Source organism: Onychostoma macrolepis, chromosome 04 (assembly GCF_012432095.1).
Source record: "Onychostoma macrolepis isolate SWU-2019 chromosome 04, ASM1243209v1, whole genome shotgun sequence".
Classification (NCBI taxonomy): domain Eukaryota; kingdom Metazoa; phylum Chordata; class Actinopteri; order Cypriniformes; family Cyprinidae; genus Onychostoma; species Onychostoma macrolepis.
The window spans coordinates 33,693,936-33,715,694 of record NC_081158.1 but is presented as its reverse complement, the minus strand read 5'-3'; the positions used below and the strand labels follow the sequence as shown (position 1 = coordinate 33,715,694).

General features: G+C 39.8%; 2 protein-coding genes across 8 annotated transcripts in view; both read left to right on the top strand.

The window, feature by feature from the left end:
* Nucleotides 1-3,682, top strand: part of cmah (cytidine monophospho-N-acetylneuraminic acid hydroxylase) — a 36,020-nt gene extending 32,338 nt beyond the window's left edge. For 3 of the 6 annotated variants that reach the window (XM_058772431.1, XM_058772429.1, XM_058772428.1), the window contains one exon: nt 1,189-3,682. The gene's annotated coding sequence lies outside the window, so the exon portion shown is untranslated. The remainder of the gene's footprint in view (nt 1-1,188) is intronic. The other 3 variants (XM_058772434.1, XM_058772432.1, XM_058772433.1) reach the window with 2 other exon arrangements.
* On the top strand, nt 1,501-21,380 carry glipr1a (GLI pathogenesis-related 1a). 2 transcript variants are annotated; one of them, XM_058772437.1, is made up of 7 exons: nt 1,501-3,182; nt 16,609-16,739; nt 17,955-18,209; nt 18,297-18,415; nt 19,552-19,637; nt 19,712-19,738; nt 20,943-21,380. In XM_058772437.1, exons 2-7 carry the CDS (start codon nt 16,728-16,730, stop codon nt 21,092-21,094), a joined length of 651 nt encoding a protein of 216 aa, XP_058628420.1. In that variant the 5' UTR covers nt 1,501-3,182; nt 16,609-16,727; the 3' UTR covers nt 21,095-21,380. The 2 variants fall into 2 exon arrangements, with proteins under 2 accessions (XP_058628420.1, XP_058628419.1); XM_058772436.1 differs by lacking the exon at nt 1,501-3,182 and having other exon boundaries at nt 16,245-16,739.
* Nucleotides 21,381-21,759: the final 379 nt, after the last annotated feature.

Sequence of the window (21,759 nt, the reverse complement as noted above, 5' to 3'; positions counted from 1 at the left end):
CAGCATCATTACTCCAGTCTTCAGTGTCACATGATTCTTCAGAAATCATTCTAATATTCTGATTTGCTGCTCAAAATACATTTATTATTATGTTGAAAACAGCTGAGTATAATGTTTTTTCAGGTTTCTTTGATGAATAGAAAGTTCAGAAGAACAGCATTGATCTGAAATGGAAATCTTTTGTCTTGATCATCATTTTTGATCAATTTAAAGCATCCTTGCTACACTGTAAAAAAAAAAAAAAAAAAAAAAAGTTGAGCGAACTTTAAAAAAACATTTTTTACCAGCTTCAGCAGATTTTTGAGTTTGCTCAACTTGTTTTTGTGGGAGATTCTCAAATGTTTGTTGTATAAACTTAAAACAACAAGTTGAGAACTCAAAAATCTGCTGAAGTTTGTTGACTTACAATTTTAAGTTAGCTCAACTTTTTTTTTTTTTTTTTACAGTGTAAATAAAAGTATTAATTTCCATAATTTCTTTCCCAAAAAAACAAAACAAAAATTATACTGACTCCAATCTTTTGAATGGTGTATTAATGTTACAAAAGCTTTATTTCAGATAAATGCTGATCTTTGGATCTTTCTCTTCATCAAAGAGTCCATTAATAATAATAAATATTTCTTGAGCAGCAAATCAGCATATTTGCCAAAAAATCGCGGTGGACGAATTTACGTTTTATTAAAAAGTGTTTGTGTATTCTGCACTAATGGCGCGCGTACACAGGATAGATGCCTGCCTCCGTTGCGAGTCCCGATCAAGCACTTTACCGATTCAACTGCTCTCCTCTCCTCCTCCTCCTGGCTCTTTACGCCGCATCACTCACCACAGAGCAAGCCTGTTCTTGATAAAGCTGCTGTGAAAACGTGGGAAAAGCCGATGAGGAAGAAGTTGGGGGTGAAGCATTCTTTATATAGGCAGAGCAAAACACTTCATGGCTCCGTCTATTGCGCATTGTGATTGGGTGGTTTACGCTGTCAATAGAGGAGACAAACCAATGGGCCACTGGCTGCTCGTGATGGTCCTTGGCAAAAAATTTTAAATTCTGTCGGTCCCTTCAGTGCCAGATTACCAGTCCAGCCCTGGGCCCAAGCCAGTGAGGTGATGGTTAGCTTGTCACTCGCGGTTCCATTTGAGTTTCTATTCGCGCCTATTATTGTTTTCTTTTTTTTTTTCTTTTTTTTTCACAAGCTCCATTTTTCACGAGCTCATCAAACAACAGTGGTAAGTTAAGTTGGTATCATTCATCAATCACTGTGAGTAATGGCTTCTTCTCCTGCTATTGTTGTTTGCACTGTTTGCCACATGTACAGTTTATCAGTCTCTGTCAGCAGCGAGGGATTCACATGTGATTAATGCAGGGAAATAGTTAGGCTGACAGAGAAGGTTTTAGAATTAGAGACACGCATCCAAACTTTAGTTGAGGATAGTAAGAATGTGAGGGCTGTAGATACTGCTTTGGATGCGACTAGCTCAGGGAGTCCTGTACATTGTTCGGTTCCGGTTGAGCCCATGCAGCAAGGCAACTGGGTGACTGTGAGGCGGGCTAGTCGCGGGTCAAAACACCACTCTTCCGTTCCGATCAGAACATCAAACAGGTTCTCCCCACTCAGTGACGCACCCACTGAGAAACCTGATGAAAGTGTTCTAGTTATTGGCAATTCTATTGTACGGAACGTGAAAATGGAGACACCAGCCACCATAGTCCATTGTTTACCAGGAGCCAGAGCGCCTGACATCTTGGCAAATTTAAAAGTGCTGACTAATGCTAAACGTAAATTCAGTAAGATTGTTATCCACGTCGGCGCTAATGATGTTCGACTTCGCCAGTCGGAGATCACTAAAAATAATGTTAAAGAGGTGTGTGAACTTGCAAGTACGATGTCAGACACTGTAATATGCTCTGGTCCGCTCCCTGCTTATCGTGGTGATGAGATTCATAGCAGACTGTTGTCACTCAATGGCTGGATGTCTAAGTGGTGCCCACAAAATAACATGGGCTTTATAGATAATTGGAAGAATTTTTGGGGCAGACCTGACCTGTTGAAAAGAGATGGTGTTCATCCCTCCTGGGGTGGTGCCGCTCTTCTCTCTAGAAATATCTTAGTTCATGCGTTTATGACCTCAAGGTTAGACTATTGTAATGCTTTATTGGGGGGTTGTTCTGCACGCTTTATCAACAAACTACAGTTGGTCCAAAATGCAGCAGCTAGAGTCCTTACTAGAACCAGGAAATATGACCATATTAGCCCGGTTCTGTCAACACTGCACTGGCTCCCTATCAAACATCGGATAGATTTTAAAATCTTGTTAATTACTTATAAAGCCCTGAATGGCTTAGCTCCTCAGTACTTGAGCGAGCTCTTATCACACTATAGTCCTCCACGTCCACTGCGTTCTCTAAACTGGCCGTTTGATAATACCTAGAATATCAAAATCGACTGCGGGCGGTAGATCCTTTTTCCTATTTAGCACCCAAACTCTGGAACAATCTACCTAACACTGTTCGGGAGGCAGACACACTCTGTCAGTTTAAATCTAGATTAAAGACCCATCTCTTTAGCCTGGCTTACATATAACACACTAATACGCTTCTATTATTCAAATCCGTTAAAGGATTGTAAGGCTGCATTAGTTAGATCAACCGGAACCGGGAACACTCCCCATAACACACGATGTACTCGTTACATCGTAAGTAGAATGGCATCTACGCTAATATTTGTCTGTTTCTTTCCTATTCTGTTTCTCAGTCCGTATCCGATCAGATGGTGGATCAGCACCAAGAGATGATGTCTACAGCCCTAATCGTCAGCGGAGACCAGGACACCCAGATGAGCCCCAGAGACATATCCCCAGTGAAGACCTCCATAGGATTGGATGGAGAGAGGAATCACCCCGACTGAATGTCTCGCCAGCGGGCACGATCTCCCATGGCTAACCTGGAAGACCCTCAACAGACTACGAGTGGAACAGGGGAGGTGCAAAGCACTTATGAAAACATGGAACCACCAGACAGACGACACATGTAGCTGTGGAGCAGTTCAGACAATGTCCCACCTACTGGAGTGTGAAAACGCCCCCCAGTGCAGCCCCCAGGACCTGGCTGAACCGACCCCATCAGCTGTGACCTGCGCTAGATACTGGCAGAACGACATCTGAAATTGCAACGGACTCGAAAAGAAGAAGTGAAGACCTCGATTAAAATACAAAACTAAAAATATAACAAAATAACAAAAAATATAATAAAATACCTAACTACATAATACTATTATTGTTAGAAATCTCAACAAAATAAAAAATAGAAATATAAACTTTTGAACTGCGGGTTTCGTCTGGCCAGAGGAGAACTGGCCCCCCGACTGAGCCTGGTTTCTCCCAAGGTTTTTTTTTCTCCATTCTGTCACAGAGGGAGTTTTGGTTCCTTGCCGCTGTCGCCTCTGGCTTGCTCAGTTGGGGACACTTAATTTCTAGCGATTATCGCCGATTTGATTGCACAGATACTATTTAAACTAAACTGAGCTAGACAATGACATCTCTGAATTCAATAATGAAATGCCTTTAACTGAAAATTGAGTGTTTAATCTTATCATTATACATTATACATTATCCAATTTGATACTGTTAAGTGCTTTGACACAATCTGTATTGTTAAAAGCGCTATATAAATGAAGGTGAATTGACTTGACTATTGATTCCTTCGGGATTTTTTTTTTTTGGAACCTATAGTGTGATAAGAGCTCGCTTTTTGGGGGCCTTAACATGCTCAAAAACTCTTGAAAATTGGCACACACATTGGAATCCGCGGCCATTAGGACGCCGCAGAGGCTGGAACCCAGGCGTGGCACAGGGGCTCGACGGCGCCCCCTGGAACACAGTCTGAAAACTTGATGTATATCTCACACATACTTGCACATATTCATATGAAACTCGGTACACATATAGATCTTATTGAGCCGAACAAATTTCACCCTGCATGTCATAGGCTCCGCCCAACAGGAAGTCAGCTATTTAGGGCTGTTTGAAAAGCGCATGCTCTGGAATTTGATATACTCCTCTGAGGATTTCCAACCGATTGCCACCAAACTCGGTGCACATGATCTCAAGACATTGGGGATGCTAAATTATGGAGGGATTTTTTGGATATCTCGAACGGTTTGCCTGTGGCGAGGCGATGAAGTTATGGCAAGAAATGAGAAACAGGAAATGCCTAATAACAGCCACATTGTCTGATTTTGATCAAACTTAAGTGGTTTGGGACTTCCGGCTGAGCATGTGAGTGAGAAGACGCGCTTGAAGTTAGCTCCCGAACACTTTGTCATCTATTATACCTTTCAGGCTGCCTGAAAGGTTAAACACACTTGGTGGTTTATTTTTCAAACTACTTATTCGACGATTGTAGCTTGGAAGGACTTATGGCTTCTGAAAGGCAACGGAAACTTAAATCGTCAGCGACTGTGACAGAGTCATGGCGACAAGCTGCCGTCGGATCTGGAAAATCTCGGTGTTACTCTGATCTCCGAACTAACATCTACCATCGCAGAACAGGTGAAAGCAGCCATTGACTCTGCTCTTGCCCCGGTTGTTGCGTCCTTTGAGAGTCTTAAATCGAGCATTGAATCACAAGGAAGGCACATTGACGAGCTTGATCAGCACTTGAACGATTACAGTGACCGCATTGTAGCACTGGAACAGACGGTGCTAAAGTTGACTTCGGCTAACAAGCAACTCACCGATAAAGTGGAGGACTTGGAGTCGCACTCTCGGCATACCCGAGCGAGTAGAAGGGAGTGATCCAGTTACGTTCATGTCTCAGTTTTTCCAGGACGTGCTCGGGTCAGAAATGTTTCCCACTCCCCCCCTGCTGGATAGAGCGCACCGTATTGGGGTGGGGTGGGGGGTGGGATGGTGAGTTTATCCCCAATTAATTTTTCTTTCACACATATACAGGTGCTGGTCATATAATTAGAATATCATCAAAAAGTTGATTTATTTCACTAATTCCATTCAAAAAGTGAAACTTGTATATTATATTCATTCATTACACACAGACTGATATATTTCAAATGTTTATTTCTTTTAATATTGATGATTATAACTGACAGCTAAGGAAAATCCCAAATTCAGTATCTCAGAAAATTAGAATATTGTGAAAAGGTTCAATATTGAAGACACCTGGTGCCACACTCTAATCAGCTAATTAACTCAAAACACCTGCAAAGGCCTTTAAATGGTCTCTCAGTCTAGTTCCGTAGGCTACACAATCATGGGGAAGACTGCTGACTTGACAGTTGTCCAAAAGACGACCATTGACACGTTGCACAAGGAGGGCAAGACACAAAAGGTCATTGCAAAAGAGGCTGTTCACAGAGCTCTGTCTCCAAGCACATTAATAGAGAGGCGAAGGGAAGGAAAACATGGTAGAAAAAAGTGTACAAGCAATAGGGATAACCGCACCATGGAGAGGATTGTGAAACAAAAGCCATTTAAAAATGTGGGGAGATTCACAAAGAGTGGACTGCAGCTGGAGTCAGTGCTTCAAGAACCACTACGCACAGACGTATGCAAGACATGGGTTTCAGCTGTCGCATTCCTTGTGTCAAGCCACTCTTGAACAACAGACAGCGTCAGAAGCGTCTCGCCTGGGCTAAAGACAAAAAGGACTGGACTGCTGCTGAGTGGTCCAAAGTTATGTTCTCTGATGAAAGACAATTTTGCATTTCCTTTGGAAATCAGGGTCCCAGAGTCTGGAGGAAGAGAGGAGAGGCACACAATCCACGTTGCTTGAGGTCCAGTGTAAAGTTTCCACAGTCAGTGATGATTTGGGGTGCCATGTCATCTGCTGGTGTTGGTCCACTGTGTTTTCTAAGGTCCAAGGTCAACACAGCCGTATACCAGAAAGTTTTAGAGCACTTCATGCTTCCTGCTGCTGACCAACTTTATGGAGATGCAGATTTCATTTTCCAACAGGACTTGGCACCTGCACACAGTGCCAAAGCAACCAGTATCTGGTTTAAGGACCATGGTATCCCTGTTCTTAATTAGATTAGATTAGATTAGATTCAACTTTATTGTCATTACACAAGTACAGGTACAGGGCAACGAAATGCAGTTTAGGTCTAACCAGAAGTGCAATAGCAGCAAGTGCAGTATATACAATGGTTGAATAAGTGCAGGACAAGGATATGTACTGAATATATGTATAAATATATATAGAAAGATGGTTATTAATATAAACAGATTTTACAGGTGAATATGTATAGTGAATAAATATACAGATGGCTATTACTATAAACAGAATTTACAGGTGATATGTACTATCAGTATAATATATATACAGATGACTATTACTATAAACAAGGTGTAAAAGTGCAGTGGAAGTGATTGCATATTACAATTAGACATACGGTGCAAAATGTTAATGTAAACATTGATAATGTAAACAACAGTCGGCAGTGCAAATGAGCATAGTCCAATTTAGGTATGGTAGTGCAAGATACAAAAGTAAACAGTTGTTACTGTAATAAAAATTTACATTCAGTAGTGCAAATAAGGCCGATGTGAGGTAGGAGAGAAGAGTTAATAATATATGAGGAAGTGGACCAACGGGGGGTAGAGTTCAGTAAAGAGACAGCTCTGGGAAGAAACTGTTCTTTAATCTGCTGGTCCTGGTCCGGAGGCACCTGAAACGCCTGCCGGAGGGCAGGAGAGAAAACAGTCTGTGGGCTGGGTGAGAGGAGTCCTTAAGGATGCTGCGAGCTCGATGCAGACAGCGTTTCCTCTGGATGTGTTCGATGGTAGGTAGTGGAGTCCCTGTGATGCGCTGGGCAGTTTTCACCACCCGCTGCAGTGCCTTGCGCTCCGCAACAGAGCAGCTCCCATACCATACTGTGACACAGTTGGTCAGGATGCTTTCTATTGCGCAGCGATAGAAGTTCACCAGGATAGCAGAGGAGAGCTGATTCTTCCTCAGTGTCCTCAGGAAGAAGAGGCGCTGGTGAGCCTTCTTGACCAGGCTGGAGGTGTTGGTTTTCCACAACATGTCCGCCGAGATGTGGATCCCCAGGAACTTGAAACTGGAGACACACTCAACAGCCATTCCATTGATGTGGATGGTGTCGTGTGTGTCTCTTGACTCCTTCCTGAAGTCCACGATGAGCTCCATCGTTTTAGTGGTGTTGAGGAGCAGGTTATTTTCAGTGCACCATGTGGCCAGGTGCTGGATCTCCTCCCTATAGGCAGTCTCATCGTTGTTACTGATGAGGCCAATCACCGTAGTGTCGTCTGCGAACTTGACGATGGAATTAGATCCATACACAGGCTTGCAGTCGGAGGTGAAGAGGGAGTAGAGAAACGGGCTTAGCACACAGCCCTGTGGTACACCAGTGTTAAGTGTGATGGATGTGGAGCAGGTGAATCCTGATCGAACATTCTGGGGTCTGTTGGTCAGGAAGTCCAAAATCCAGTTGCACATTGAAGTATTGATGCCCAGGTCTCCAAGTTTGGCTATTAACTTGGTTGGGATGACAGTATTAAATGCTGAGCTGAAGTCAACAAACAGCATACGTGCATAAGTGTTCTTATTGTCCAGGTGAGTGAGCACAGAGTGCAGTGCCATGGAAACTGCATCCTCTGTGCTCCTATTGCTACGGTAGGCAAACTGGTGTGAGTCCAATGTGGATGGTAGAGAGTCTTTTAGGTGTTCCAGGACCAGCCGCTCAAAGCACTTCATGACGATGGGTGTGAGTGCTACAGGGCGGTAGTCATTAGGGCACCTCGGACTAGAGTGTTTTGGCACTGCCACAATGGAAGTGCATTTAAAGCATGTTGGTACGGCTGCTTAGGCAAGAGACAGATTGAAAATGTCTGTAAAAACCCCAGCGAGCTGCTCCGCACATGCCCTGAGAACACGACCAGGGATGTTGTCTGGTCCAGCAGCCTTGTGCGTGCTGATCCGGCTCAGTGCCTTGCAGACATCTGTGGAGGAGAGTGTGATTGGTGGGTGGTCAGCTGAGGGATTGAGCTTGGTGGCAGTTTCTCTGTTGTCTCTTTCAAAGCGAGCATAAAAGTAATTTAGCTCGTTCAGGAAGTTGACATCAGTGGCTGCGGGGGTGGAGTGGGTGGGTTTGTAGTCACTGATGGCCTGAATGCCCTGCCACATGCGTCGAGGGTCAGAGTTGGAAAAGTGTCCTTCTATCTTTAGCTTGTAGCAGTGCTTGGCCTTTTTGATGCCCCTCTTCAGGTTTGCTCTGGATGTGCTGTAGGCTTGTGCATCTCCTGATCTGAAGGCAGTGTTGCGTGACTTCAACAGGAGTCGCACTTCCTTGTTCATCCAAGGCTTCTGATTTGGATATGTGGTGATCTGTTTCTGGGTTGTAACACTGTCAATGGTGATATTGATATGATCCAATACAGAGGAGGTGTAGGAGTCAATGCCTGTGTGAGCGCCACTGGTGGCTTGAGAAGCAAACATACTCCAGTCCGTGTGCAGAAACCTTTCCTGGAGCGTGGAATCTGCCCCCCCAAATTAATAAACATTTGTATTTTTATTCTTTTTTACTATTAAAAAATGTTATACTCTTTTTATACGATAGAAGCTATTTACACTAAGTGAAAATATTATCTGCAATTATCTGCACTTCTGCATTGTAATACATTATAAAACAGTATGCAATAACTTATTGAGTGTAATTTTTAAATTTTATTTCAAATTATTAAATGGATGCCACCTTATTGGGACAAAAGCCCTCCCTATACCTACCCTAACCCTACCCGATACTTTATTTTCAACTTTTTGATTATTTTCTTCATTTTTATTTAAAAATAAATGCATTTCTGATGTAATTTAAAAATGGAGAAAAAAAGTTCGCCAAAAGGTAGATTCGAACCCCGGTCGACACACACTTTACCATCTGCGCCACTGAATCTAACGACCAATGAACCTCTTTTGTAAATTTGACTATCCCAGTCATACGTTTGTAGGTGAAGTTGGTGTAAATAGCCTCTGCCAACAACCGGGCTATTTGCACTTAAATATATACTCCGATTTTTTTTTTTTTTTTTTTTTATATATTCCCAACAATTAAACAGTTGCCCACAGAAAAAAACAGTGGGTGCTGCAGCACCCCCACTTCCCGCACCATATTCCCGCAGGTAATAAAAAAATTTAAAAAAGTGAAAAGAATTCAATAATTAAACAACACTGCGTCGTTAGCGTTGGTATTGTATCAGATACTTGCACTTAACATTATATGAAAATCAAGCTCAATTGGAGTTAATGTTTTTGACCAGAGAATGACAGAGATGGAGTGTTTTACGGCTGTAACTGTTATCCGAGGCAGCAAGTAGCCTACATTATATGCTTTCATCAACTTTTACAGGTTATATAACGTTGATTGTAGCTATATGGGCGCTTAGGTTTTCTTGTTGTTCAATACACTTGGCCAAAATCTCAAATGAAGCGCTTATGCACATGATATTTAAAACGTACAAAAATATTGGCTAAACGGCAAATATCCTAACGTTAATTCTTCTCCGCTCTTCAAACACACAAAAACATTATCCTTTACAGACGTAAGGTTTGAGTAAAGAAAACGCTGTAGCCTACTATTTAAACATCAATGATTTATTTACCCTTTCATTGCGAACAAGCGGGCTGTGCGCGGCGCGTCAGTCTGAATGGAGGCGGGGTGAAGTTACGAGGTTTCGCTGATAGTTTGATGATCCAATGGCATTACGAAGTTTTACTGACAAGCTCTTTTTAATGCTTATCATTGGTTAACTATTTTTAAAACCCTCTGATTTAAAATAATAATAACGAATTATAATAGACTCAAGTTTGGATAATTTTTCACAGCACCTGACTTGGCTATAGGGTATGGCAACTGCATACTCTTCCATACGGTAACGCCGCCTCTGTCAGCAACTGCACGCGACCACAGATTGCACGCCCCCCCCCTTTTTTTTTTTGGTTGTTGGTATTTTATTTTTTTAATCCTAATTCACTAATGAACAATAATCAGGTTGAGTTATTAAACACTGGAATGAGATTTGAATTGCTTATAAGCAACTATTTAAAAAAAAAAAATTTAAATGAATGTAATGTAAAAAATGTGTTTGTCTGAGACCACATTGAAAACCTGTGACTTAAAAACCTCACTTAAACCCAGAAACAGAAAAAAAAGACATAAATGAGGAAGAAATATTTCTTACTCATCATTTCACACAAATGTATATAATTATGTAAATTTGTATTATACAAATATAATTATGAAAAAAAGTCATTTTCAATGACAAAAAGGATTTTTGCATTTTGTTTTAGATTTTAAATCCCACTGTAAAATAAATTAAATATGTACATAAATGTATACTACAATAGAATATTTATAAAATAAATGTACTGCAATAGATGTCAGTGCTGTTTTAGTTTTATCCTAATTATTACTTCTGATATTATAGTACTCAATATACTGAAATTGCTTAGTTTTATTTTTTACATTTTATTTTTTTTAAATTTTAGTCATTTTAATGTAATTTTGCCATTTTTAGTTTTATTTTATTTTGTATTATATTTCTATTTAGCATATATATATATATATATATATATATATATATATATATATATAATATTTTTAAAATATATTTTTAGTTTTTACACACTGTAAAAAGTGATAAGTTGACTTAACTTAAAAAATTCAGGAAACCTGTTGCCTTAAAATTTTTAAGTAAATGATAATTAAAAAAAATAAGTGAAGTGAATTGTCACTTTTTAAAAAAAAAATTTATTATTATTTACTTAAAAATTTTAAGGCAACGGGTTTCCTCAAATTTTTTAAGTTAAGTCAACTTATCACTTTTTACAGTGCATATTTATTTGTAGTTTGGCTTTTTTTTTTCAATTGCTAAAACATTTTTTAATAGTTTTAATTAACATTAGTAATGCTGATAGTCATTGTGCTAACATGAGATATTTTAGGTCAAGAAAAACATGTTTCCAATGCATCACAGCGGAATCGCTAAATTAAGTCCCTGCATCGCTGCTCTCATGCACTCACACATCAGAAACAGGAAACACGAGGCACTGCTGCAGACTGCGGATTTCTAATGTGCATGCAGTTGATGAAGCTCCATATGCTCAAGAACATTCTAAATGAGTTTCAGTTTTGCAAACATTGTGTAAGAAATATGATAGTCTTCTTTCACTTCATTTAGCCCGGATAACCTGATAAGCAGGGTTCAAATGGTGAGGAGGTGAAGTGGTTTAACCCACAACACACTGCGGTGTGCAACCAATCTGGAGGTTTTAACATGTTGGGTTGATATAAACAAGTCAAGTCAAGTCACCTTTATTTATATAGCGCTTTTACAATACAGATTGTGTCAAAGCACTTAACAGTATCAAATTGGAGGATAGAGTGTCAGTAATGTATAATGATAAGATTAAACACTCAATTTTCAATTTTCAGTTAAAGGCATTTCATTATTGAATTCAGAGATGTCATTGTCTAGCTCAGTTTAGTTTAAATAGTATCTGTGCAATCAAATCGGCGATAATCGCTAGAAATTAAGTGTAATTAAACAGAGCCGGGTAGTAGCTGGTTGCATGTATACTGTGGATTACGGTACTTGTGGTTAGATTACATTACATTTTGGAATACTCGTAATCAGACTACAGTTACTTAGTTACTTTTTTTTTTTTTTGATTAATTAGCCTACATGTTATTCACACAATAGCAATAAATTACATTTTCTTTTCTAAAATAGCCCACCGCTTATATACAATAACCTAACTGGAACTAACCTTACCTGGAAGACTTTCTGACTGTATATAAACAGCAGGTTATTTTAGAAAGGATAAATTAAAAGATTAAAATTAGGGAGAATCAATAAGTGATAATTAATGTATAGCTATTATGTGAATAATATGCAATCGTGTACTCAATAAAAAGTAACTGTAGTCTGTTTAAGACTAGCATTTTAAAATGTAATCTAATTACAATTACTTAATTTTTGTAGTCTATAATCCAGATTACATGTAATCTACGGTGGCGGGGAAGTGCAAAACAACATTACAAAGTGTGAAACACTTTTACGAAGCTCGAGACAAATTTACATTTTGGAAAACATTTTTACATATCATAAAACACAATTACATGGGGAAAACACTTTTACCAAGGAGGAAACAAATTTACATTTTAGAAAACAAATTAACAAGACGCAAAACACTTTTACCAGTCCTGAAACAAATTTACAATGACAGATTCTTCACGGAAAGGGAATGTACCACACACCGGAAGTGACGCGGTGAAAGGTGTTGTTGTTGGTGAGCGGGTAAATTCGTGTTGTGGTTGTGGAGTAAATGCCGTAAATAAAGTTTATGGTGACCGAACATGGACTGCGGCCGAGGGATGTTTTGCCCGTTTTGTGGCAAACACATGAGCAGCTTAAGGCGGTTTTGCTGTACGTGTGGTCGGTGTTTGGAGTTTCTAAAGGACGCGGACCAGACAGAAACACAGGGGACGTCTCGACAGCCGGACAGTGTTAAGCTGCTCATGTGTTTGCCACAAAACGGTAGTGATGTGACGTTCGACACGAGGCTTCGAAGCCTGTATCAAAAAAACGAAGCATCTGGCAGTGAAGCACTGTACCAGAGCTTGATTCATTTTGCCAAAACCACGTGATCTGTGACGTCCGAAGCTTCGTTTTCGCACACAACCACGTGACTGCTTCGTATTCTGTTTCAAATAACGCGAACCACTTGCGCAGTTTGAAGTGTCACTCACTTCTTTGATAAGAATGAATCAATATACGAATAAATATATGCATGTGTAGTTTTCTGCATGTTCATTTTGTATTAATTCCCGCTTCACAATCACTTCAGCTGACCATTCTGATAATCTTCTTTTATTTTGATCATTTATGCATATCATATATTCTTGCCTATTTTTTCCACAAATGTATTCACTAATTTATTCATATATTGTGTAAAACAATGACTGACATGTAAAAGATTAATTTATATAGCGTTAATACTTTCTTTGTTTTATTTTCATAGCACAAACTGATTTATTATCTGAAACAATCCGAAAATGGCTGGGTCGTCTGGGACGCAAAGGCAGCTATTTCCACCTTTTGACCACAAGATGTCGTTAGTGTGCATCGTTTTGAAAAGCTTCGAGTAATGAACCTTTTTACGATACAGTTGAGGGGAAGCCTTGGTGCTTCGCAAAGCATCATTTTTACATCACTACAAAACAGGCAAAACATCCCTCGGCTGCAGTCCATGTTCGGTCACCATAAACTTTATTTACGGCATTTACTCCACAACCACAACACGAATTTACCGCGCTCACCAACAACAACACCTTTCACCGCGTCACTTCCGGTGTGTGGTACATTCCCTTTCCGTGAAGAATCTGTCATTGTAAATTTGTTTCGGGACTGGTAAAAGTGTTTTTCCCATGTAATTGTGTTTTACTACTGGATGATTACTACTGGATGATTCGACGGTGTGACCTGAAGCTGGCACTCGATGCCAAGGTGATTCCATCAGATACCATCGGCCCCCAACATCGGCCACTTGTCCTCGACCTCCAACTCAACCTCCATCGGCAAACCCGAATGAGAGTGACCGGCCCTGAGCACTTCAAGTGGTGGAGGCTACCCGAACATAAGCAACAACTTAAAGTGTCCCTTCAATCACTTAACATCAACCTCGACCAACCAGTCGACAGGCTCTGGAATGATATCACCTGCCACATACAGGCCGCTGCCTCTGATATTCTCGGCTCAACGAAGCCAGGGCGACAATACATGGATAAGCAGGTCTGGTGGTGGGGTGAGGAGGTCCAGATTGCAATCAAGGCCAAGAAGCAGGCGTACAAGCTATGGCATCGCACACACCTGGATGCCCACCGCCAAAACTATCGGACGCACAAGTCGGCTGCGAAACGGGTAGTGGCCAAGACGAAAGCTGAGTACTACCATGACTTGTACGAGCAATTAGGCACACCTGAAGGGGAGAAAATGATCTACCGCATCGCAAATTCGAGGCACAAATCGACCCAAGCCATTGGTCAAGTGAAACACATCAAGAGTGCTGAGGGGCTAGTATTGCGCGACCCTCCCGCCATACTTGCTCGTTGGAACGAGTATTTTACCATCATCTCAAATGAGGAATTCCCGCATCCACCGATTCATAGCCCCGACCCCATCCACGGACCCGTACCTCCAGTCACCACCGCCGAAGTCACAAAGGCTGTGAAGAGAATGAAGAATAGCAAAGCTACTGGGCCAGATGACATCCCAGTTGATGTCTGGAAGTTGATGGGGCATCGCGGAGCAGTGATCCTTGCTGCCCTGTTCAATAAGACCATCGCAGAGATCAGGGCACCGCAGGCCTGGACGACCAGCATCACGGTACCGATTTGGAAAGGCAAGGGAGACGTCTCTGAATGTAAAAACTATCACCCAATCCGACTCCTGAGTCACACCATGAAGATCTTTGAACGCGTCCTGGACAGCCGCTTACGTGGCATTATCAACATCAGCCCCAACCAGTGCGGCTTTGTCAAAGGACACGGAACCACGGACGCTATCCACGCTGCTCGCCTGTTGATGGAAAAGCACCGGGAAAAGAATAAGTCCATCCACTTGGTCTTCCTGGACTTAGAGAAGGCCTTCGATCGTGTACCCCACAAACTCATCTGGGCCTCCCTCCGATTCCACTCTGTCCCCGAGGCCTATATTAACTGGGTCCAAATACTCTATCAAAACGTTACGAGTGTTGTCCGTTGCCCTATTGGGATATCACCACCGTTCACCATCAGTGTCGGAGTACACCAAGGATCGGCCCTTTCACCATTGCTCTTCATCACCTGCATGGATGCGGTGACTGCAGACCTGCAGGCACCACATCCCTGGACACTACGTTATGCGGACGATATACTCCTTGCTGACAGTGAGCGGCAAAACCTCCAAGACCACACACAACGGTGGAAAGACTGCCTGGACCAGAATGGCCTACGGCTTAACATCGGCAAGACGGAGTACATGGAAAGTCCCCCCCCCCCAGACCAGTGATACCATCAGTATCGACGGTATAGATCTGAAGAAGGTCACCCAATTCAGATACCTTGGCTCCACCCTTTCGGCTGATGGCGACAGCCTCCCAGATGTCAGGTCGCGAGTCAACGCTGCCTGGTTGAAATGGCGCCAAGTCACCGGCGTCCTCTGTGATAAAAGCATGCACAAACATCTTAAGGCAAAGATTTATAAGACAGTCGTCCGTCCAGTCGCCCTATATGGAGCGGAGTGTTGGCCTGCGACCAACAGGCATGAACAGGCCCTCCATGTAATGGAGATGCGGATGCTTAGGTGGACGTTAGGGCTGACCAGATGGGACCGAGTAATGAATGAAGACGTCAGAAACACCATGAGAGTAGCACCGATTATGGAGAAGATGAGGGAAGCGCGACTTCGATGGTATGGCCACGTAGTCAGGAGTGAGGAAGAGTCTACAGCGAAGAGGGCCCTGTGTCTCAACATGGAAGGAAAGCGACCCCGAGGAAGACCAAAGAAGCGATGGATGGATCGGATAAAGGAAGACATGAAACATGACAATGTCGCCCCCGAGGATGCCCTCGATCGGAAGAAATGGAGAGCAACCTGCCGAAAAGCGGACCCCGCATTACGAAGGGAGAAACGCTAGGAGAGAGAGAGAATTGTGTTTTATGATATGTAAAAATGTTTTCCAAAATGTAAATTTGTCTCAAGCTTCGTAAAAGTGTTTCACACTTTGTAATGTTGTTTTGCACTTCCCCGCCACCGTAGTAATCAGTTACTACCCAGCACTGTAAGTATAAACCGTGCAGTTTTGTGGACAAAGACCAGTCACTACTACAATTATATATTATATTCTAATTACAGTCAGGTGGCTATAATTACACAGAAAACTGAGAGGCCACACAGCATTTGACCACTGGATTTATAAAAATCATTTAAACTTTAAGAGATTTCTCAACATTTCAATGTGCTTTTTCACGGTTCTCTGATGTTGGTTAATGGTCACATGACAAGCAGGCAAACAAATAAAATATTTTATGTTTTTTAGTAAGTGTTTTACTTTGACTGTTGGTATTTTAAAATGATTTATTTTAATTTTACATTTTTGTGATTTCACATAGCTTTTCTTTAAACTCACAAACCTCCAGCAGTTCCTTCGCGAACCTTAGTTTGGGAAACCGTGATGCAATGTAATATTTAATGCACTTCTTAATAACTAAGAATGGAATATATTTTCCTTTCTCTTTGTATCTTTATATCAATATGGTATCAATATGGATTATCTTATTCACATCAACGAGTTAGGTCAAAAGTAATCAAAAAGTAGTCTGATTACCTAAAATGTGTTACAATTGTTTTCATGTAATTTGTAATTAGTAACAGACTGTTTGTAGGTAATGCACCCAGCTCTGGATATAATTATATTTCCTCTGTGAAAAAGCAGAAGTGAGCAAACCGCTGACAGGAAACCCTGAGAGTTTAACCAGTTGTAAGTTTAAGAGTCAAACTCGGCGATGAGTGGCTCCCTTCACCTACTGATCTCTGTCACAGTTCTGCTTGGTCTGGGTTCCTGCGAGCCGGTCTTTGATATCACGGATCCAGTGTTTATTGAGGAATGCGTGAGAGGACACAACAAGCACCGCGCCAACGTGAAGCCCGCGGCCGCAAACATGCGCTACATGGTAAATATCAGATGTTTCCTGATGTCTGTTTAGAGGTCAGCTGGTCTCGATGGAGTCTGTGGAGGTTAAACATGTTAATGTGTGTTAAACAGATTGCAAGCTTTTTAACATGAACCCGTTCACTGTCTTCACACACAGTGCATCTTCATGGCCTTATTGTGCATGACAATTTTTTCTTCTTCAGTATTCTTTTTCATTGAGGGAAAAAGTATTTTCACTTTCCGGTTCAGGCTTTTAAACCCCACCGTACAATAAAATACGTGAAATATAAACTACAACAGACATCAGTGGGGTTTTACTTATATACTCGTAGTATTTTATTCACTGTAAAAAGTGATAAGTTGACTTGACTTAAAAAAAATAATAATTTAAGTGAATTGTCAAGTTCACTTAACTTTATTATTATTATTATTATTATTTACTTAATAATTTTAAGGCAACGGGTTTCCTCAATTTTTTTTGAAGTTAAGTCAACATCACTTTTTACAGTGTAGCTATTTTTATAAACATATGCTCATGCATTATGCTGTTTGATGAAATTAAAGAGGATTTACACTTTTAGTTTAAGATTTTTAAACCCCACTGTAGAATAAAATATATACATAAAATATACATTACATAGACATCATTGTTTAAGTGTTACTTCTATACAAGTATTTATTAACATTAATATTCTTTCTCATGCAATATGTTGTTTTATTGAAAGAAAAAGGATTTTCACTTTTAGTTTGAATATAAACTAAAATATAAAATACAATTGACATCAGTGTGGTTTTGCTATTACTTATATAACGTTATAGAATTTATTAATATTTTGAATTAGCTTGCTTTTTAGAATCCAATCAATTTCTCATCCACATTTTTTTTTCTTGTGCAATATCTTGTTTTACTGGGGAAAAGATTTTCACTTTTATTTTTTTAGATTTTTAAACCCCACTGTATTTAATTAGCATGCATTAGATTATGTAATTAGCATGCATCTCCTTCTAAAAAAAAAAAAAGCCTAAGCTGGTCTTAGCTGGTTTAAAATGGTCTCCCAGTCTGGCAAACTGAACATTAAATGCCCAAACTCCTTTAAATGGGTTTTAAGGCTGTTTTAGGGTATGAACACAATTTCCCAACAGACTACATGTGTGTCTGGATTGATCATAAAATGAAATCTGGTTCTGGATCATTCCTCATGAAGCCACAGTAAGTGCATGTGTTTGTGTGCAGACGTGGGATGAAGGGCTGGCGGTGACGGCGCGGGCCTGGGCCCGATTCTGCCTCTTTAAACATAACATTTACCTCAGGGAGGTGAGAAAGGTGCATCCCACATTCACATCCGTGGGAGAAAACATCTGGGCAGGAGCGCCATACTCCTCATTCAAACCTGAATCTGCGGTGCAGTCGTGGAATGATGAGGACCAATTTTATGATTACAATACAAACCAGTGCAAACCAGGCAAAGTGTGCGGCCACTACACACAGGTACAGACTCTGATCCACTTACAGCTGAATTAGATACTCAACAATCCACACAAGTGAATGAAACCTCTCTGTTTTCTGTCCATAAAGAATGTCTGGGCGGATTCGTACAAAGTTGGTTGCGCCGCACAAGCGTGTCCCAATGGTGTGGCTGAAACAAGCTTCTCAACAAAGCCTGGAGTCATATTTGTGTGCAATTATGCAACAGCGTGAGTATGAAAACCATCACATACTGTATGTGCTGAGTGCCAAATCAATACTGCAACAAAACACCAGTAAAACCAGCTTTACAAGCTAATAAAATGGTATTTCTCATCAGTCATTAGCAAGAAGGTTCAATTGGTTAACATTACTGCATTAGGTAAGATTAACTAATAAAATTAACCACATTTTTAACATCTCAAGTTGTCAAACTTTACTTTAATTCATGCACTATTTATAAAATGACATTAATCTATTTATACATGATGTAAAAGTCGTTGGTATCTCATATTAACTACATTACACAAGAAAAGTCAGGAAAGTACAGAAGCTTGTTGGTGCCATGGAATATAAAAAAGACTTCTGACTTTTTCTGCTTTATGAGTTTACACACAATTTTGAGAGGTTTCTATTAATTCTGCATTTCCATCTTGCAATTCTGACTTTTTGTCCTCTGAAATCTGAGTCTTGCATTTTAGACTTTTTCTCTGTAATTTTGTATTTAAGTCTTGCACTTTTCTTTTTCTTCTTTCAGAAGTCTGCATTTACATCTCACAATTCTGACTCTTATTTTTCTGGAGTTTCTATTTTGTAATTTACATTTTTTTTGCATCCCACAATTTTGACTTTTTTTCTCTTACAAACCTGGGTTTACATCTTGCTATTCTGACTTTTTACTCAGATTTAAAAAAAAAAAATTTAATTATCGGTTTCAATTTCTTTCTGTCTTTTTCTCAGAATTCTTTACATCTGTACACTCTCAGAAATAAAGGTACAAAAGCTGTCACTGGGGCGGTACCTTTTCAAAAGGTACATGTTTGTAAAGCGCTTTGGGTGTATTGCAATACACAATAAAGCGCTATATAAATGCATCATTCATTCATTCATACATATTAGTACTTAAAGTGTACATTTTTGAACCTAATAGGTACAAAAGTGTACTTTTTGAAAAGGTACCACCCCAGTGACAGCTTTTGTACCTTTATTTCTGACGTTTTTCTTCCAGTGTAGTGTAATGTTACAAATTAAACCTTGTTGGCAGGTGTGGTAAAGAATGAAGAAGTCTTTATATGAAGCAGCAAGAAACTGCATGATTTAACAGAATTTACACACAGTAAACATGTCACCCCTGACTTCTCAACAGAGGAAATTATCGAGGTGTAGCTCCGTACAGAAGCGGCGCCTCATGCAGCAGCTGCAGAGAAGAGACGTGTGAAAACAACCTCTGTCGTAAGTGTTTGTAGAAAGAACAAACCACATTCCCAAAAACCACATTACTTTATAACTGTCACTTCCTCTCACAGGAAACTCCACCCGCGATGCACCGCAGAGTAAGTGCTCGTCCTGATCTCTCAGTCTGAGTTTACGGTCAGCCCAGAAAGCACTGCTTCACTTCACTCACAATTACAAATGTCTGATGTCACTGCTATAACATGTGTCTGTCTCTGCACTCAACGAGCCGATCATGTGGCACAAGACAAGAAAAAAAATGCATTAAATAGGATGATCATAGTTTATGACAAGTCTTAAAAATAAGGTACCCGTATTGTCCCGAATATAAGACGATGTTTTTTTTCTTGGAAATACATCTGAAAAAACGCGGTCGTCTTATATTCAGGGTCTAGACTTTGACATGTCAGTAATACACCCACAACATTAGGTGGCGCCAAAAACGCATAAAACGAGTGTGCCATGAAATATGTAATGTAATGTGTGTTGTAAAGATCGCGAGTGAAAACAAAAGAAAAAGAAAAGCTTACAGCAGCATGGTCGTGACTGTCATGTTAGCCTGATGGAACCAAACTTCCTCTGTAAGTGATTTTAAAACATAAGACAGTACCCAGATTTGAAGACTACAATAAGATTTCACTTCTACTGTTAATAAAATTTTGGTAGGCTACTATGAGATGGATAGCCTATATGTTATATAAATCAGATGGGCTGCCTGTTATTTCAATGGTATATCAAAAAGTGTATATTTTTCAATATCATTGTTGGTACATTTTACCAGTATTTACCATACTTTCAAAACAAAAATTAAAATAGGAAGAATATGCAATTTGAAAATAATTTAAGAAAAAAGTGTTTTATAGAGAGAAAAACAAACAAACAATAAAACAAGATTTGGTTTTCAAAAAGCCTTTTTCCAAAAGGTACATCTGGAAAAAGGGGGGTCGTCTTATAATCAGGGTCGTCTTATATTCGGGACAATACGGTAATTGCATTTTCTTTTTTTAAATCTAGCAATTCTAACTTTTTTCTACGAATTGCGAGAAATAGAGTCAGAATTTTGAGATTGCAGTTAATAAGCATCCATATGTTTCTGTTGCTTATGCATTTACAAATACACAAATTTGTTCCTATTTTTGTTAAGAGTTTTGGTCACCACTAATACAATGCAACATTTGTCCTGAAGCAGAGCGAGCTTAAAATCACTGTAAATGCAATACAAAGGCATTCAGACATTTGTAAGAGTGACTCAGCGTTTCTGGGCAGCAGACAGCTATAACAGTGTGTGTGTGTGTGTGTGTGTAGGTTATAACTGGACTCCAGACTGGGACCCTGCGCTCTCCTCCTGCGGGTCATTCTGCCTGGCGGTTGTGATTATCAGACTCATATCTGTCCCGCTCATATTTGCCTGTGTTTACTGCCTACAGCGCCGTTATAATCTGTTTGCATATGAGTGAAACAACCAGAACTCAACCGCAAAACAGTGAAAGTCCACATTCATCCAAAGCCACAATTCCACTGGGACAGAGAGGAACATTAACACTCTGATGCAATAATAGATGATAAAGAATAAGATGCATACTGATTGTATAATAATTTTGTATAATAACTCCTTAATACCGGTACGTGTTATTGAATTTTTGGATGCTTATAGGAGTTAAAATATGTTTTAAAAAATTATTTTCTCTGGATATTTCCATGTTATCTTTTTCAATAAAAAGTTTTAAGTGGCATTAAACATTACATTTTGATGACAATTGAGCACATTTCCTCCACAAATTCTCATTACTGTAACAAATAAAATCTATAAGTTATATAAGAAATTTTATTACAATAAAATTTAGTTCACTGCCATTAATGCATTAGATATGAACTAAAAATGAACCTACTTTAATCATCTAGGTTCATTTCTAAATATACTACAAATGCATTTTTAATATTAAATTGATGTTAAACTCATTAATTAACAGTGAACAAATGTTTTTATAATTTAACATTAACCTAGTTTAATAAATTATGTAAAAACGCTCATTTTTAATTCACAATACTTAATGCATTAAGTTAACAATTTAAATGTAGTGCAAAGTGTCACTTTATTTATTACAAATTGTTTATATTTGTG

Bases quoted from the DNA above. Each gene is read 5' to 3' on its own strand.
- glipr1a (XM_058772436.1), top strand. From the start codon at position 16,572: ATGAGTGGCTCCCTTCACCTACTGATCTCTGTCACAGTTCTGCTTGGT. The intron at 16,740-17,954 runs GTAAATATCAGA...GTTTGTGTGCAG, and splicing joins CCGCAAACATGCGCTACATG to ACGTGGGATGAAGGGCTGGC. The intron at 19,638-19,711 runs GTAAGTGTTTGT...TTCCTCTCACAG, and splicing joins GTGTGAAAACAACCTCTGTC to GAAACTCCACCCGCGATGCA.